General features: G+C 41.8%; 1 protein-coding gene across 1 annotated transcript in view; it reads left to right on the top strand.

Moving 5' to 3' along the window:
* Positions 1-621: 621 nt before the first annotated feature.
* The window catches only part of ELL2 (elongation factor for RNA polymerase II 2), a 76,168-nt gene continuing 57,061 nt past the window's right edge, over positions 622-19,728 (top strand). The window contains exons 1-2 of the mRNA XM_004420356.2: positions 622-896; positions 18,371-18,418. Coding sequence (XP_004420413.1) covers positions 750-896; positions 18,371-18,418 — 195 coding nt within the window. The 5' untranslated portion in view covers positions 622-749. The remainder of the gene's footprint in view (positions 897-18,370; positions 18,419-19,728) is intronic.

The following is a 19,728-nucleotide window of genomic DNA, read 5'->3' on the forward strand; positions in this document are numbered from 1 at the left end:
ACAAGTTTAGGGTGAAAGGACGAAGAAGAGCGTCCTCCTCAATTCCACCTGCTCAAAAACGGCGCTAAACTGAGTTTTGAGGAGAAGCTCGCCAGTGACTCCATCTACTGCGCCGTCCCTCACACGCACACACCAAGTTCCACAAGCTTCCACAGCCGTCGGGGGATGAAGTCCTTACTTAGCCACACACTTGAGGCGGGGGTCCTCCTCTCCGAGGACCACCAGCGCAGGAAGAGACTCTCCCTTACTCTCCACTACTATCCCCCAAGGCGCGGGGCTCCGACTCCAGGTAATCAGACCAGGCAACCGGGACACCCAATTAGCAGGGGATCCCCCAAGCCAGCCTGGCCAATCACGGCCGGCGATCCAAGACGACCAGACGTGACGTCAGATGTGATTAACTTGGCGCGTCACCTCGACGTCAGCCTCTCGCCTCTCGGACGTCCCGTCCCGGGAGCAAAACTCCAGCGACTTTGGGCTCCGCCTCCGTGAGAGTGAAAGGCGGCCAATGGGGGCGGTTCTGGGAGGGAACGGGGCCAATGAGAGGGCCCGGGGCGGGGCGCGGGGTCGGAGGGTGGGGCGGGTGGCGGCGGTGGCAGCCCGAGGTCTGGCTGCGCGCAGTATATGACAGTACGTCAGCAGCGGGATGGCCGTAGCTGTGGCGGCGGCTGCAGAAGCCCGAGCAGCCGCGGCCGCAGTGGAGGCTAAAGCCAGAGCGGCGTCGGCGACGGCACCCCGGGGAATTTAAGATGGCGGCAGGGGGGGCGGCGGGCCTGCGGGAGGAGCAGCGCTATGGGCTGTCGTGCGGACGGCTGGGGCAGGACAACATCACCGTACTGCATGTGAAGCTCACCGAGACGGCGATCCGAGCGCTCGAGACCTACCAGAGCCACAAGGTGAGCGGGCCGGCCGGCCGAGCGGCCGGGCTCGGGCAAGGAGAGGGCCGCCCGGCCGCACCTCCCTGGGCCCCGGGCACCCGGCGCGGGGCCGGTGGAGCCGTGGCTCGCCGCCGCTGCCGTCAGCGCCCGCGGCTCAGGGCTGGGCAGGGCCGGGCAGGGTCGCTGACGCCGCGGTCCCGAGCCGGCCGAGCGCCCGGGCGTTGTGAGGCGGGCGGGCGGGCGGCCCCTGGCGGTGGGGCCGAGGCAGCCGCAGCCCTGGCTCGGCTGCGCTGCCGCTGCGGGGCTTTCCGACGGCGCCCGCAGGTTTCCTGGCTTTTTCCGTGCCAGTGAGGGAGAGAGGCTCCAGGGAGACAAGTGAGATGACCACGCTCTCTACGGCGGGGGCGGGGGGCGCGCGTTGCGTATGGATAACGAACCCGGGAGGACCTGCGGACGCAAGCCGTCCGCGTTTGGGGGGTAACACCTAGGCACCATGGACCGCAGAGACGGGGACACAGGCGCTCCGCGTCTGGAGGTGGGGCACAGCTTATACTCTCAGGGACTTGGGGATACAGACACTCCGCATATGGGGAGGCACACCGTGTACTTGCAAAGGCTGGCACACAGGCGCTCCGTGTACGAGGGGGAAAGAGGACATACCTTGCAATCCCAGGGACTCGGGGACACAGGCGCTTCGTGTTCCCGGAGACGCACCAGCACCGCGTACCGACGAGCCATACACACCCAGAGCTCAGCGCTCGCTGGGAACAAGACAGTGGGTACGGGGGAGAGAGATTCGCGGAGGCTCCTCGTACCCGAAAGACGCGCCGTGTCTCGGGCGGACTGAGGGACAGAGAGAGTTTGGACGGAGAGACGAGGAGCGAGGGTGAGGGTGGGGGGAAGACACACTGCATCCCGGGCAGAGACTCCTGTCGCTTACCCCGCACCACCTTCCGCAGAGAGACCCCTAGATACACAACTCGCGTACAGCGGAGGCTCGTACAGACGCACATACACCACAATTGGAGTACAAACCCAGGAACGCGTTTTGACATTGAAAAAAAAAAAGAGAGGCACACAGAGGAGACGCCGCAACTCGGGTGCATGAGGAAGCCGTTTATGGACATGCAGTACTGTGTGTGGATGAGGGAGACAGGAGTGGACATGCTGCATAAGGGGAGGGGTATACTGTATGAGGGACGAGTAACGTTTACTCTGAGAGACAGTCGGAGGGAAATAGAACCCACGGGGCTTCCTGACAGCCCGGTCCATCAAGGAAACATGCTCCAATTAACTGGTCTCGTGAAACAGACACAGAGGGCCAGAGGGACACTTAGAAAAAGACTCACATAGTTATTCAGATAGAAGTGGAGAAAAGAATTAACATCTTTTGAGCTCCCACTAGTGCCAGGCGCTTTAAATGCATACAAGGAAGAGACAAGAGTTGCAGGCAGAGTCACAGGAGAGGTGTGAACCCTGGTTCACGGAGGATGTGTGAACCTGGGCCAAGGGACGCTCAAGTTCAGAGAGGCCCCCTACATATGCATGCACACAGGAGGAGGCACAGCTTGGGAAGTACATGAACTCCCATGATAGTGTACATGTAAACAGCAGGAGACTCACAGAGGTGAGCATGCTCTCTGGAGAGCATTCACAGAATTGAGTGGACACATGGATGTACGCTCCAGGGCACATGTGTTACCCACTCAGAAGCATATGGTGAGAAACACTCAGACTTGGGAGGAGAGGGAGGAGTGCATGCACAGGGAGAAAGATACTTTCCTACACACCATGAAATCCCAAGGAAAAAGAGTCTCATGTATGACTGGGAGGTCAGTGTACACCCAGAAATAGGAATGGAAGGAGATAGAAGAAATACAAAACTGGGTGTGTCGGTAACTACTCCCAAGCAGGTGCACCTGCAGGGAGGAGGCCAGCACCAGCATGGAGTGGGAGGCCCATATGGGGGAAGCAAGACAGGCAGGCAGAGGGACAGAGGCAGATCCTGGAGAGAAACTCAGCCCTGCAAGATAGAGAGATAAGCTTGCCTGTTCTAAGGGGAGAGTGTGGGAAGGAATGACAGTGGGAAGAAGGTAGGTCAGGGGATGTGAAGAGAAAAACACACAGAGACCAGAGAAGCCAGCAGGAGGAGGCCAACCTTCAGTCAGAAACAGACCCCGGGAGCAAAGAAAGACTGACACACAGGATGGGAAGAGGCATCTCTGGGGACAGTAGGTCAGCCAGCCACCTGGGGGGAACAACAGGCAAACTGTACAGTTGATTACAGCGAGATTGACAGCCACTGTACGCTTGGCAGGGAAGAGGTGGGTGAGGAGGCCCACATGGGGAAGGGATGGTACCCAGGGAAAGTGAGGTGACGGAGAGGCTCCCCAGGCTCACTGATCTGCTTGACAGCTGGGGCCCAGGAAGGGCATGCTTGCTGTTTGTTTTCCTACCATCATTTCTGCCTCCTATACCTTAGTGTTTACATGCTTGGGATTAAGGTTGGAGTGCTTTGACTCCAAAAGCCCCCATATTTATATACCAGTGTCTTCCAGGAGACAGGAGAACAAAAATTCTTTCTCTCCCAACCCACTACTTAGTTCTTGATTTTTTATTTTTTTGTAGTCAAAGGTACCAAAGTCAATGGCTTTCTTTGCTCCTGACTACTTCTATTGTCTATTAATATCATTACTGTCTTTTTCCATCTCTGTGCATGCAAATTAATGCGTCTGGTCAATATGTACAGAGGCAGAAAAGGGAAAGGAAGAAGGCTTTTCCAAGTTCCTTCACCTTTCTGAGTGTGGAGCCAGGTAGATTGAGTTAATCCTAGGGTTCCTTTTCTCTTGAAAAGCTGGTGGTAGAAGCAATGGCGTGCAGGGAGAGGAGGAAGAAATAAGCTGACTTGGCCTTTGCAATTGGACACTGCCTTGTTTCTGACTTAACCATCTCCTATCCCCAGGCATCACTGTCTCTTTAGCCACGGAAACAGTTATTAAGGGGCTTGGAAAAGCGGGAATTGAGGTGAGACTGTTACCCCCAGATGGGTGACAAGTGGGAAGAGACTAAAGAAAAAGAAATGAGGGACCCGTAGGGTGACTGTACACGCTGTTGGTACTTACTGCAGGATGGTCTGGCATGTTCAGTTAAGCCTGCCAGGAATGCATGTGTCCTCAGTGCCCCTCCTCTTGGCTCAGGCCAGGCCAGGCCTCCCCATCAGCACAGTAACAGTTGCCAGCAGTCGGCGTCTGGCTGAGCTTTTATCTTCCAGTAGAAAGATGCTTATTTGGTCTTTTACACCTTCCACCCTTATCGTAAGTAGGGCTTGTGACTTTAAATTGTAGCTGCTCTTTGGAAATATGTTGGCATGCGTTGGCTAATTGGAAAGAAGTTTCTGGTGATCAAGCCTATTCTCTCTGGGAAGAAAATGCCTTTAATTTCTCACATAAAACTGCCCTGCCATTCCTGTGCTCAGATAGGAAGGTGCTTGATGCTTAGTAAGTGCCCTCCAAGTGGCTTTGGCCTGTGCAAGGTTATGACTATTACTCCTCCTCTTCTAATAACTTTCTAAGAGCCAGAAATTTCAACAGGTTACTTTCCCAAATTAAGCATCAGAGAGCTATTTTTATCTAGATTATTTTATCCATTGTATTTACTTTTCTAAATTAATCCACTGGACCTAAGCTTCAGGGAGGAAAATTTAGGAATTTTAGGAAACTATGATTTAGGCAGAATACAGTTCTTTAGATATAATTAAGCAAGTATACAAAATTATTAAGGTTCATGGAAACAGAATCTTTAATTGGAAACAATTCCTCACTGTTTCAAAAGACAGACAATTCAAGTTTTCTATTTTTAGAGAAGAAATGAAGAATGCTAACTTGGGAAGCTTTCTAAACAGAGACTGGGATGGGGAAGAGAGACGTTGTGAGTCCAGGAATGGGGTTATGGATGGAGTAAATATCTCTTAAAAGTTGTTTTCCACTCAGTTTGAATACAGAAACAGTTTCAAATTGATTATTATAAAAAGATGTTAATTGGAAAGTTATTTTCGTAGTTTGCAGAATAAAATTAGACATACTAATATAGATATCTAGGACATACTGCAAAGCTACTTTTTCTTTTTTTACTGTCGATGAATTATTTTGAATGAGGGGACAAGTTACTAAATAAATAAATAAAATCACAAATTACAACTTTATAGTCATTCTAAATTGATGCCTATGATTAGGTGGTCTGTATAAGCTCTACATATTTTAAATGAGCATATATTACTGTAATTACATATTTCTCCCAAATGTATCCTAAAACTATATTTAAAATTAAAACCCAAAATTATAAAATATATTTTAGCTAATTTCTTCAGTAATGTAGCTGGCTTTATTTTGATATCTGAGTAACTCCTTTGTAGTACAGTCGGCCCTCAGTATCCGTGGCTCTTTTGATTGAAAAGGCTACCTACAGTGGTTGTATCTGTACTGAACATGTACAGACTTTTTTTTCTTGTCATTATTCCCTAAACAATAGGGTATAACAACTATTTACATAGCATTTACATTGTATTAGATATTATAAGTAATCTAGAGATTATTTAAATATGCAAATACTATGCCATTTTATATAAGGGACTTGAGCATCCTTGGATTTTGGTATCCTGGGGGGGTCCTGGAACCAATCCCCCACAGATACCGAGGACAACTTGAACAAAAATCTTACCAAAATATTGTTTTCAGATTCTGTCATTGTTGAGCCTGTCAATTTATTTTTTTAAATGTTTACTTAAAGTTTCAAAGGTGGTGGCTCGAATAATATTATCATGTTTATCCACCAATTAGATAAAAAGTCTTGCATAGATGCCTTTGGGGTCAGGGGCTGTTCATTCTCTATGCCTGAAGATCGGAAAGCCAATGCCTTTAAGAAGGATTCTGTTAACACAATTCTCTTGTCAATTCTAATTATTGGCTTTAAATAAATTTTCCTGCCTTGATTACTGTCTTCTAGGAAAAGGATAGTGTTTTGAAAATTTGTAAAAATATACTTAAATTTAATTTTACATGAGGAACTCAGTCTCTCTCAGTATTACCAGATAGTATTATTTCCAATCAAAGCATAAAGTCTTATTTAAACCTCCAAAGTTACTGTCCTTCATGATAGCTCCCTTTAAAGTGTTCCTTGATCTTTTAAAATCACTGATCCCCCAGGGCATGGAGTGGGTGATTTCATCTCCTTAGCCTTTCTTTCTAACAGGTAAACTTTTCAGCATTTGATTCATGTGGTTTAAGGCACGGAGAAGTCTCATACCTTAGTTATATCTTATCACTTCCTTTTTCTGCCTGCCGTCAAATAACTTGGAGTGTATGTGTGTGTGTATGTCCAGTAATCTGCCTTATAAATACAGATAACCCTTTTCTCCTTAAAGTACCACTCAAGCATCCAGACCTGCCAGCGCAGAGCTACCACTGCCAGCGAACATGTTTATTAATACAATGAGGTTTGCATTAGCACACTCCTTTTGTTGTGCTTTTTACATGTAGCCAGGTTTAATATAAATAAGTTAATCTCACTGACTTTTAACTTAGGCTCATCTTCAGGCTGAACTTGATCTTAAAATGCTTTTTATTGAGTAATGTCAAGTTTGTGCTGCATGTTGCAGTAACTGTTTGAAAAGTTTATTCAGATGATCAGGTGCTCAGTGCAAAGGAGGGTGCTCCTCCCAGTGAAAAGCAGTAGCCAGACTGCCTAAAAAGATAGACAGGGAACCTTGGCACCAGAATTGGGAGGAAAAAGAAAGAACATATGTGAAGGATTGGAAGGATTTAAAAGGAAAGGGGCGTAAAATTTTTGGAATGATTTACAGGAAAGCTTACCGAGGACAATCACCAGATCAGCTGCTCCATTTGCACTTGTAAAAAACTATGGAAGCTGTGCTCATAGCACTTATTAGGTAACTTGTGATAAAGCCAGCCTAGGGAGGAAAATGAGAATTTCAGCTGAACCATTGCTGGGTCATTTTTAACACTTTGTGGTGACCACAGGGAAGCTTAGGAGGCTGGCATCCGAGTCCAGCCCACTTATTTGCCAGTTTGGGCCAAATGTATTTGGAGTATTTGAGATGTCCCTAAAATGTGGTGTTATGGATATTTCTGCATTTAAGATGAGCTAAGTTTTAGAATAAAGAAAATCGCATGTATATAACCCCACATTTGACTCTCCTGCATACCTCAGCTCCGTACAACATTTACCATGACTTATGTAAACATCTAGAAAAGCAGGTTGGAGTAGAATACAGTAAATTAGTGACCGTGTCTCCATAGCCAAATTGAAACTGAAAAACATGGCATAACTCAGGTCAGACTTACCAGGAAGAATTACTCTTTCTTTTCTTTCCCTCCCTTCCGGCTTTTCTATCTATCTATGATTTCTGTTGTGGCATTATGGCTCTTGAGAACCATGTTAAATCTTTAGGAAAAACTGGTTTAAGGGCCTAATACTTTGCCAGCAAAGGCCAAACCTAGCATTTCCCAGTTTAATATAGGATATAAGAAGAGAGAATCTTATTAATTAGGTGATATGCTCCTTAAAGATTCCTGAATCAGATTAGCACGTTGCATTGAACTCTACAGTCAAGAGCATTTGGCTACTAGTTTCCTAGTAACTAGACTGTTAGACAAATGGCATAAGTTTCTTGTCTTATTGGGGATCCTATATGTGATTGGTCTAAAAAACATCCTTGGGTCTTAAAAGATTTTAGCAGGCAGAGACTAGATGGGGGACCACCACATCTCTAACAGAAGGAATGGCAGAAGCAAGGAAAGGACAGCAGTAGAAGAGCTAGGGTAGGCTCTGAGAGTGGAAAGGAAGACCCTGTTCCACTTAACCTGGAGTGCAGGAGAAAGACGTAGTTTGATTTAAGAGACGAAAGGCAGTTTGGAGCAGGTTGGATTTTTTTCTGTCAACACTGGGGAGAAACTGAGTAGAAATTTAAGATTATTGGAGCTATGCTTTAGGATTATTCTGGCCTTGGTACATGATGAAGATAAGGTGAATCTGGAAGGAAGTAGACAAGTTAGGAAGAAGTATGTGGTCCAGGCCAGAGACGATTGAGATCTAAGTTAGGATGCTTGTGGGAGACATTAGAGGTGAATAGAATCTATAAAATTTAACAACAGGGTTTAAAGGAATAGGATTGAATTGAGATTTCTAGCGATCAGCACTAGGAGGGGTACCCTTAGTAGAAAAAAGGAAATCAGAAGTAGTCGGGAGAGTGGGGTGGGGGGGGTGAGGGGGGCTGATGAGTACCATTTTAGTGAATATTCATTCAGTCTTTTGTATGGTGACCAAGAAACTTAGGTTTGATTAGATGTTTTATATTTGAGGAGTATATTTGAGGGTCTGAGGCTAGACTAGAACAATGCTATATTGTTTACATGTCTTATATAAACTTCTTTCTGTTTGGATGGAAATTTGGGGGATTGGTGATGTTTTGGGGGAAATTGAAATTACTAGGTGGAAGAAATTTTGGTTTTGAGCAGGGATTTTATTTTGTTTGTATTTTTATGGACTTCCTTTATTCAATAACTTTCTCTATAAATTGCACTTAAGACCATCATAGAGCTCAGATAATATGAAAATTAAATTTGATTTTAACGTGAAGATCAGACCTTCTGCAGTTTCTGTCTCTAGTGATTATTGAAACATTAAGTAACTCTGTAATGTGCCTGGATTTACATTGCAAGCATCATTTTGAAATGATTCCTAAAGGCCTTGAAAAGGTCAATATTTTCACTTCTTCCAGATTACCTCCATTTCTGTTTTGGTGTTTTGATTCTCCTCTTTCTTTTTTGTTTGACAGTTTCATTGTGAAAAACAAAACAAGAAATAATCACGAGTACATAAAGCTTGTGTTATACATATACATTGTCATAAACTAGTTATGGGTGCTTGGTTCATGGTCCATGGAGATAACCTTGGCTAGAAGACTTTTTCACTGAACAATGAGCTTATTCAAGAGTGGAGCTAGGCTTGAACTTTCTAATAAGATTCACTGAAATACTTTAGGATCTAAATATGTTTACTTGGGAACTTAAGTCTCAGAATATTTTAAAGTAACATTTACTTATTATCATTGCTTTTGGTTTCCATTATTAGAAACCATTATGTCTCAAAGAACCAGAAAACATATCCATGTAGTAAAAACTCAGGTGAATGTCCTAAGATATTTTTTCTTTATAAAAGATTAAGAGGTAGAAGTCAGAATTATAACTACCGAATATTCATTTAGCAAACATTTATTAATCTTCTGACATGTGCCAGGCACAGAACTATGCATTGGAAATATAAGCACAACAAAGTGCTTGCGCTTTAGTAGAAACAGGCAGACATGAAAAAATAAATGCAATAAAGCCTGTGTTCAAGGGGGACTCCTAAAGAGAGAAGGATTATGTGTGATGATGTGTCTGAGAAGCTGTGTCTGCTTTTTCACCTCCCATCCTCTGCTCAGCCCATTCCAGTTGGGTTATCTCCCCCACACCCCTGAGATTGCACCTGAGTAGGTCCTTGTTGCCAAGTCCAGTGGTCATCTCTGTGTTCCTGTCTTACCTGACCTCAGCAGCATTCTATCCCGTTGACCACTCCTTCCTGTTGGAAACACACTTCTGATTTTCCTCCTACCTCCTTGCCCCTTCTTTCTCAGTCTCGTCTGCTGACTATCCTCTGCTTGACTGGCCTCTGAATGTTAGAGATCCCAACTCCTTTCTCTTTTATCTGTTACTCTCCCTAGGTGATCTCATCTAGTCCTATATGGATTTAAATGCTATCTATATGGTAATGACTTCCAAATATTTATCTCCAGCTCTGACGTTCCTCCAACTCCAGACACTTATTTCCAGCACCTCATCTTATCAAGTTTAATATGTATCTCAAACTTAACAGATTCATACACAATTCTTAATTTCACTCCTCAAACCTATATCTTCCTGAGTGTCCCCCATCTTAGTAACTGGTCTTCACCAGTTGCCTAGTAATTGGTTAGTCATCCTTTATTTGTCTCCTCTTTTCTTGACTATTTGATCCATCATCAAGTCCTGTCAATCTTCAAACATCTGAAATCTAACGCCATCCATCAGCACCACTCGAGTCCCAGCCACCATCATCTCTCTTGAGGACCACTGCCGTGGACTTCCAGCTAGCCCCCAGACTTCTGCTCTTCCCTCCGTCATCCATTCTCTACACAGCAGTGCTCTTTTTATTTTTATTTTTTTATAATTTTATTTATTTTTCCCCCAAAGCCCCAGTAGATAGTTGTCTGTCATAGTTGCACATCCTTCTAGTTGCTGTATGTGGGACGCGGCCTCAGCATGGCCGGAGAAGCGGTGCGTCTGTGCGTGCCCGGGATCCGGGCCCGGGCCGCCAACATCGGAGTGCGAGCACTTAACCGCTAAGCCACGGGGCCGGCCCCCTTTTTTTTTTTTTGTGAGGAGATCAGCCCTGTGCTAACATCTGCCAATCCTCCTCTTTTTTTTTTTTTGCTGAGGAAGACTAGCCCTGGGCTAACATCCGTGCCCATCTTCCTCCGCTTTATGTGGGACGCCGCCACAGCATGGCTTGACAAGCTGTGCGTTGGTGCACGCCCGGGATCCGAACAGGCGAACCCTGGGCCGCCGCAGCGGAGCTCGTGCACTTAACCGCTTGCGCCACCAGGCGGGCCCCCCAGAGTGCTCTTTTTAAAACATTAAGTATGATCATGTAATTTCCCAGTTTCAAGCTCAAGCTTTCTAATGTCTTCCTTTGTAAAAGTGTGTTAGATGTTCCATTTTATCAATTTCTAGTATTTTAAAAATAATCTCCATCTTCCAATCCAAGTTTAATTTACTTCTTCTTATACTTCTGCTCTGGAGATCATGATCTCAAAGAACAAATCGTTTGCATTTATAGTCACATTTGACATGTAAGCTTATTATATGATTATAAAGCCTACATTAAGCTCTCTCTTGGAAAAAATGATGAGATATTATGCTTCAAGTGTTGCTAGTTTAAAGGCTGGTTCATCGTAACTAACTTTTTAGCCGGTTGTTCATTTAAAATTTTTGCCTTCCATGTTCCTTTAAGAGCTTCCTTTGAAATAATAAGATTTAAGAAAATAATTTTTTTTGTATTTGACCTGCATTAGATAGCTATAGTTTTCCAGAAGCTATCTTTCAAAACAAAGATTGTGTTAAATAGATTAAGTTTTTAATCTTCTCACTACTGTTTTGGTAATCCCTTGTATATTTCGCTCTTTTCTATGCTATAATGACTAGAAAGAAATTATTGTTTATTCCTTATGGTCTTTAATCTGGTTCTTCTAAGTCTGCAGAGAGGGAGTTTCTCCTACTTATAAGGTTGGATTGACTAACAAAGCAAAATACTAGATTTTTTGAAGTGGTGGGTAAGAGCCCAGTTCTTAAAGTGAGACAGGCCAGGGTTTGAGTCCCGGGTCACTTATTAGCTGTGCAACCTTAGGTAATTCAGAGGACTTTACCTGAGAAGTGGAAATCATAGTATCTACCCCATAGGGTGTTCTGAGGATTCTGGGAGGTGACGGTAAAAATGATTATAGAGCCTGACACATTTTAAGCACCCAATAAATAGTAACTAGGTAACTATAATTGTTTCTTAAAAGAGTCCCACTTAAAGCAATCACTTGACCCATCACCATTTATAGAAAGTTTTCTGGTTTGGGCAAAGTTCCAAAATTATATTTGACTTTGGAATTTTTTTTTGTACTGTCTTTATTATGACATATTGCAGCTTAGGTACTCAGGTAAATACAAAGTATTTAATAAATGCTTGTTGGTTGATTTTAAAGAATTCTTGAATTAAATAATTCACGAGTTACCTTTGAGTTAAGTCAGAATTCCATGATGGGTTCAGAAGGGGAGCTGAAGCTGTTTCAAGTACATTCCTAACCTTAGGGAATAAAGTTAGAAAGATTTCTATAATGTGTTTCTTAGAGAAATCACTCTTTTCTGGGCCCAGAACGCTATTTCTTATGTTTGTGTACGGACCAAACCAATAGTGGTTGATAGAGTAAAAGTACCCATTGTCTACATGGATAAACAATATGTAAATAATCAAGAAATGGTTATAACAACTTTTATAGTATAAGTAGCTTTTTTTAATTCAACTCCAAAGAAACCTGAGCATACTCCTTCTCTCCCATCCTAAAAGAATCATGTTAGAAATTAATGTTACTCAGTAAAATTAAGATTACTTAGTAAAATTACTTAGTAAATTACATATTACTTTTATAGTCCTGATATATTGTGAGGAATAATCCCTGAAAATAAGTGGACGTAGATTTCTTTGGTCATAGAGCAATTTTTGTTGCAGTAAAATTGGCTTGTAATGGCAGATGTCAAGAGTATAACAGACTTTTGAGCATTTTACTATTGCCTACACTTCGATTCTATGCTTAAGAATGCCCTACATTCCCAGAGATATAAACAGTTAATTCAAGGAGCTCTAAAAACAGTGAAACGACTGAAGTTTAACAGAACGTTTTGACTGCAAACCATCACCTTTATCAGGTTATTGAAGCATTTGTCAAAAGGGGTTTCCCTAGCCAGTGCCAGTCTGCAGTGTGTTTCTTGGCTGAATGAAGATACCAGATCACTATCTTACTTATAGCTCAACTACTATTCACTTAAACCCTCGAATTACTTGATTTTCAGAAGAGCTACTTAGTGTGCAAATATTTAATTAAAACTAAAAATCAAATGTTGAAGCCCTATTGAAACTCATTTGTAATTGGAATGCACTTAGTAAGTTACACATTATATTAAAACATGCTATATCATATTTGATCACCTGTAATTACATTATCTCTTCAAATTGAATTGCATTGTAAAAAATATACAAGTTGTGAGGTCATGTTTATGCAGTTAAAGTTAGGCTAAAAAAACATTTAGACAAAAAACTAACATGCTTGATACATTTGCTTATAAAGGTATTGACTTTTAGAACTTATTCCTGTAGCTGTGCGATTAACACAGTGGTAATATGCATAATAAGTTGTATATTATGCATCTATGCATATCTAGCTGTCTCCTCTGTTGCATTTTTTAAAACATTCAACAACTATAGCCTAGTAACATCTTCTTTTAAAATTGGGATTAAAATCAATAAAGCATTTGAGGTTCTCTTATGTATTTTTCTCTTCTGGGTGGTCAGATATCTTAAAGGAGTTTTTTAGTAACAGTGCTCTTAGTTTTTCCTGTTTGGATAAGCACCCACAACTATCCCATAGATGAGAGTTTTGTTATTTTTTAAATGAAAAATGGTAACAGATATTTATGTATGGTCTTTATTATACATGGTCCTCATAGCAAAAAAAATATTTTTTAGTTTTTATTTAATCAGAAACTGAACTTTGGAAATTGTAATGATTTTATGAAGTTCATTTTCCTTGGAAACAAAATGCCAAAAGAACTGAATGAACATTTAAGAGCTTTTAAGTGTTCAGCACTAGGAGGTAACCTGTTACAGAGGCAAGAGAAGGAAAGGGGTCTGTTTTTGGAATTCAGAGGGCTGGATTTGAGGTCCAGCTCTGCTAATCACGAGCTTGGTGATTTTGAGCAATGCACTTGCACTTTACCTGTCGAAGACTCATTTATCTCCCTCAGAAATGGGAGATGATGATGCCTTCCTACCACCTGGGGCTGGTTTTAGGAAGCTCACTTGAGACAAGGGGTATAAAAATGCTCTGTACATTACAAAACTATGTAAAATATCATTTTTGTTTGAAGTATCAAGCAATACCGACAGAACTGGAAGCATATCAGGAGGTTAGGTTCTAAACTCAGGTCATGAGGCAAAAAATTGGATAATGTCAGAATTACTCTTGAAAGTTCCTGAATTGATGTAAAGAATAGTTGTATTGTTTTGTTTATACAACCCTGAATAGTAATCTGTAAAGTGTATACTATGTATAGTAGTGTACCGCCTATATAAAGAGAACATGGCCAAAGTGATTTTACGATACTTCTTTTTTTAAGCTGAGCGTAACGTAGATAAATACTTGTAAGTTTAATATGTGTTAGACTCCTCTGTATCACAACAACTAAGAGTAAGACAACCTAGGAAAAAATACACCCCCAATGTACTGGAACTGTAGACACAGGCATCTGGAAAAACAATAGCTAACATGAGTAAACTCAAAGTGGGCATAGTTCAGAGTTAGCAAAATGGTGGCAGCAGTGTTTTGTTTGACTGGAAAAAGGTTTAACATTTTTAAATTTGAATCCTTTCTCGGTTGGGCATTCATTCTCCAGGTACTCGCCACTCCTTTACCCAGTCTCTTTCACATTTACCTGCCTTGGGTCCTTAAACACATGGAGTCTTTGATTCCTGATTTATCCAAGGGGAGGTCCTGCTGAGGAAATTAATCTTAAACTTGAATGTTAAGTAAGTGATTAGCATGGATAGCAAATTAGTGTTTGGGAAGTTATGCCAGGTTGAAGGAACAAGAAGGAGGTAGAACTAGAGAGGAAAATGTTTACAAAACAAAAAGGGTTAACACAGCTGAGCCACAGTTAGGAGGAAGTGGAAGATGAAACTGGTTGGTCCTATGGTTGGAGGGTCTGTTTTCCGTGTGGAGGAATGCTTTGCTTTGATAGAACCCACTGGGAGGGAACCCACTGCAGGCTGTGTGACATGCTGAGTGCTGTCTGAGAGAGCTTCCGATAGCTGTTTGAATGATGAGCAGCATTTGGAAGGAATTGAAGGAAGGCAGGAAGGCCTTTATCTAGGTACTTGGTGATAGGGCCTGAAACAGGCCAGAGGCTTTCAAAGTAGAGACGAAGAGCTTAATTTGAGGGGGTCCGGGGCTTCATTTTTCTTTGGTACCTGATATTCAAGCTTTCAGCACATTTTATCATTCATCCTTGAGAATGTCTGTTCATTCCACCATCTTCTGTTTGTTCCAGATGAAGTCATACTAATTTCAGCCTTTATCATCAGAGTATTTCTAAATAAAGCATCCCTTGGAGCTGATCTCTAATCCTTTTCCCTAGCCCCAATCCACCTCTTTCCATCTTTCTTACACATGGCTGAAAGAGCTGCTTTCCCGAAACACTTCTTTCAGCAACTCTCGTTCTTATTCCAAAATTAGAAGAGCCTGCAATTGTTTATCACATCCAAGGCAAGACTTAAAGGCCATCCTGAGGGGGTAATGGAGGGGATTAGGGCAGGGTTATTTCACAGGGTGATAAACCTTTTGAAATCCTGAGGTCTGAAATTTAAATTACTGTCCTGTTTATTCTGTAGTGGATAGAAGCTAAAGCGGAACACAAATTTTGAGGTCAAGGAAAGACTAGGCAGGGATAGCCAGGTCCAATTCTTATCCTTTGTGTTGTGTTTCAAGTGTGAAAGAACTCTGTACACACCCAGAGACCTGCCCTCTGCCCACATAGCACCCATTCCTGTCTCCTTGCTTCTTTGCTTAGGGCACTCCCTCTCCCTGGAGTTTGTCTTTTCAAAATTGCTATCCAAGATCCATCTTTTCCATAAATCCTTTGGCTTTTCTAGTATCTCTTCTTCTTTTTTTTTTTTTTTTGTGAGGAAGATTAGCCCTGAGCTAACATCTGATGCCAGTCCTCCTCTTTTTGCTGAGGAAGATTGGCCCTGGGCTACCATCCGTGCCCATCTTCCTCTACTTCATATGGGACGCCGCCAGAGCATGGCTTGATAAGCGGTGCGTCGGTGTGCACCCGGGACCAGAACCTGCGAACCCTGGGCTGCTGCAGCGGAGTACATGCACTTAACCGGGCCAGCCCCCTCTAGTATCTCTTCTAACCCATACCCTTCTCTCCCCCCCGCTTTTTTTTTTGTGCTGAGGAAGATTAGCCCTGAGCTAACATCTGTGCCCATCTTCCTCTATTTTGTATATTGGATGACGCGACAGCCTGGCTTGATGAGCAGTGTGTATGTCCACACCCAGGATATGAACCCATGAACCTTGGGCCGCCCGGGCCACCCAAAGCAGAGGGCGTGCAAACTTAACCACTATGCCATGGGGGCCGGCCCCTCTTCTCTCCTTTTTGAGAATTCTTACTGCACCTCCCGGTAGTACATAGCCTAGTAGTTAATCATTCTCAAATGTTCCCAAGCTAAAATGTGAACTCCCTGGCATGAAGGAGTAGGCCCCCACACTCTTAAATCTCCCATGGCACATGTGTGTGGAGCACAAGGTGGTAGAAGAAAAGCAGCATGGCAACATAGCAGGATTGAGTCCTAGGTTCTGGTCCCAGCTGTTATTAATGGGACACACGGCCTGTGGGGGGTGGGCGTCAACTGTATTATCTCTGGATTTGGAATTCGGTGATTCTAGCGGTGTGTAATTGCCTAAGAGAATATGGTGAGGAAAGGGGGAGAAGAGACAATTTAAAGTTTAAGGTGTGAGCCTGGAGAACCAAAAAGAAATACCCTTGCCAGAAAAGTAGGAAAGAGATGCCAGTTTGGTTGGGGGAGATGAGGGGGTGGGGCAGGGGAGTTAGTTTAGTGTTTGCCGGTTTTGCTGTCAATGAGGGTTTCGAATGCAAAATGTCCTTGGCAGTGATAAGCAGCAGGTTGTAGACAGATGCCAGTTGAGGAATAGAGAAGAGATTCAGAGTCATCACCAAATAGGCGAGGTGAGCCTCCAGGAGGGAGTGAATCTAGAAAGAGGAAAGGGAAGGGCATGGCTTTTGAAATGAAAGGCATGATCAAAGAGCTAGGAGGACTGGTATCTCTGAGTGTAAGGAAGTTCTGATGTCCAGTGGAGAAGTGAGCAATTTGAATTGAGGAAAGTTAGCATTTATTTGACCAAAAAGAATTAATGAACTTGATAGAGAATTTGAAATTCTAGTGGTGAGCTGAAGACAGCTCCTGGGTTGCAAGGAGTCAGGGAGGGAAGTGTAACCAGCCTCAGAGGAGAAGTTCAGTGTTTGTAATTTGAAGGGAGAGTCAGGGGCTAGGATTGACTGAAATATTGTGAAAACTGGAACCTGGACCTGTTACCTAAGTTGTAGGGCCACCTTAACTTCCACACTATGAGGGGCTCCCCAGGGCTTCTGCAGGCATGCTGCCATTACTTCAGGAAGAGGTTTAGCTATGGAAGGTAGGTTTGGGTGGGGTTTTCGCCTTCTAAGGAAATTCAGGTTAGCATTAATCTATATTTTATATTTTCATAAAAGACCATGAATTAGAATGAATCACTACTAAAAATTGTTTTAAAATTTCCAGCATTACCTTTTTATCATTTCCTTTTTTAAAAACCCACTTCTCCCACACCAAGAAATGAATTGGTCATCCAGTAGTACTTTGATTCTGCTGCTAAGTCTAAAGTTAAATGATCTTTTCATGATGGTAGAACAATGATAATAGTATCTATTATAATATTTTCTCCAATAAGATGTTTATCCATTTTTAAAATAATAATAGAATGGTTAATGCTACCACTTGATTTTGTATTCAGATGATCTGCCTTTTAAAGAAGTACTCATCCTTTCCTTATTCCCCTTTAGTTTATTGTAATCCTGATTAATAAACTTTTGAATCTGCAGAGAAGTTTTGGGAAGTAACAGGAAGTAGTAGGTAATGTACAGTGGCTGAGGAGAGGGGCACATGGGTGTCCCTGTATTTTTCTTTGAGCTAGAGATGATACAAGAAACTACTGTTTTTGTTTTTGTGCATTGGATTTGTATATGAGGGTGTGAAGAATCGTTTACAGGCTGATGCATTACTATTAAACGTTACCCAAATCTGATTGCCCCATGAATTTCTGTCAGCGATTTGGAAAAATGTTCCCATAGAATAGGAAATCATGTCTGAGACTATGGTAGATGTTTACAGTTACAGCTTTTCTTTTAAATACACAACTCTATGATAAAATATTAAAGTTAGGAGCACAAAGCTCATGATAAAGCAAAAGATTGTTCTAGAAATTATATTCTCCTGGTGAGAATCTTGTGAGAAAATTGGTAACTTGTTTGACCCTCAACTAAAAACTAATCTCTGGTAAAATGTGAGAAAATGAAAACTGCAGTTTATTCTCAAATACTTTAATTTTGTATTTCTAGCATCCTGTTAGAGTTTTACAAAGTTCCTCCAATTATCTTTTCCCTCTCCCAACCCCTTTTAAAAACAATCAAGAAACTAAGCAAGAATATATATTTTTAAACGTTGAATTAGTATACTACTCATTTTTTCCAAGTCATGTCAGTCCTTTTCAAAGACCTGATTAGCTACACTGCCAAAAGATACCTTTTGTTGTATGATTTAGGGAAGTGTCAACAGTGTGATGTTGTTCATCAAGGCATCTTAATATAATGACATATAAATGTTAAGTATACAATGAAAAGATATTTTCACACACTATAGCCCTGACCAAATGCACAGATTTAAAGTTGAAACGTTTAGTTCTGTGTCACAGTAACCGAAGTTGACCTGTTTGTTTCTTATGTTTCTTTTAATAGAATTTAATTCCTTTTCGACCTTCGATTCAGTTCCAAGGGCTCCAAGGGGTAAGTACTCTTATTGATTTAGCAAGAAAATCTAATAGTCTTCTTACGCACTGTTATATTTAACTCTTAAAATTTGTTTTCACCTGTGCCTCTTAATATAATGTCACTCTTGTGAACTTTGTGACTAAATGTAAATTTCTGACACCTTTAAGACGCTTGAATTATCTTCTCTTGATTTATTTAAAAAAATGATTCAGATATACTTATTGAGCATAGCTTTTTCCCAAATCATGGATAATTGCATTTTTTAACCTTTTTATGGGAGTATGTAACATACATCAAAGTATTATGAGAATATATTTTGTTTACCACAATTAAGCAACTGTAAGGAATTATTAATTTCAGGCTAGTTATGATTATGTGACTGTTGTTACTATTAACAAATTTTTGCTGTCTGTAGACTTAATTTCTTTGATTGTACATACTAGGAATGTATAAATAGAAAATTGAGTTTTTCCAGTACACAGAATAAACAAGTGTGGTGTCTATTTTGTTGCTGCATTTAAAAGCATAATAAATGATAACTCCTAATAAAATGCACCTATAATTTTGTGTTTATAATAGATGATAAGCTTTACAGAAGTAGTGTCAGTATTTTTTAATTATTATTATTAATAGTATTAATAAAGTAAACAGTAGACTCAATCATTTCTTCACTTAATATGCATTTCTGAATTTGTCTCTATATACTGGCTATAGTATGGAGATTTGGAATATCTCTAAATGAATTTTATAGTTGTAGAAAAAAGGCAAGCTGAAGGGGGACGATCCTGTTCCTGCTTATTATAAATCTACATACTTGTGAATTTTTATTGTCACAAAATGCAGAAATTCAATGTAAATCAATAAAATCTTTCTAAACTTTATAACTTGAAAACATTTTTCAAGAGTCGAGAGATTAATTACATCATTCAACAGCAACTAAGAGTTGTAAACCTTGTGTCATGCTAACTTGAACGAAATGTTTATGTGTGGATGTCAGAGCTTTGCCTCTACACGATAGCTTTATAATGAAGTCCTTTTTTTTTTTTCTCCCTCAGTAACTGAGTGTTCTTGAATGGGATCCTAATTGGAACAAACATTCTTCTGAATTCTGTTTTTCAGCTTTTTAGGTAGTCTTTAGCGCATGCTGATTCTATTTTTGAGGTATTGGTTTTCAGTTGTTTATTTAAGGTTTCTTGAGTTTTCTCACAAATTTTAGTAGCATCAGTAATATCTGAAGGGATGTTCCGAAGGCAGACCTGAGTCCAGGAGCCCTGGAGGGCTCCATGGATTTTCAGTAAAGGGTTATATGGGAGGAGAGGGCAAGA

Source organism: Ceratotherium simum, chromosome 4 (genome assembly GCF_057802395.1).
Source record: "Ceratotherium simum simum isolate JZ-2026a chromosome 4, ASM5780239v1, whole genome shotgun sequence".
Classification (NCBI taxonomy): domain Eukaryota; kingdom Metazoa; phylum Chordata; class Mammalia; order Perissodactyla; family Rhinocerotidae; genus Ceratotherium; species Ceratotherium simum.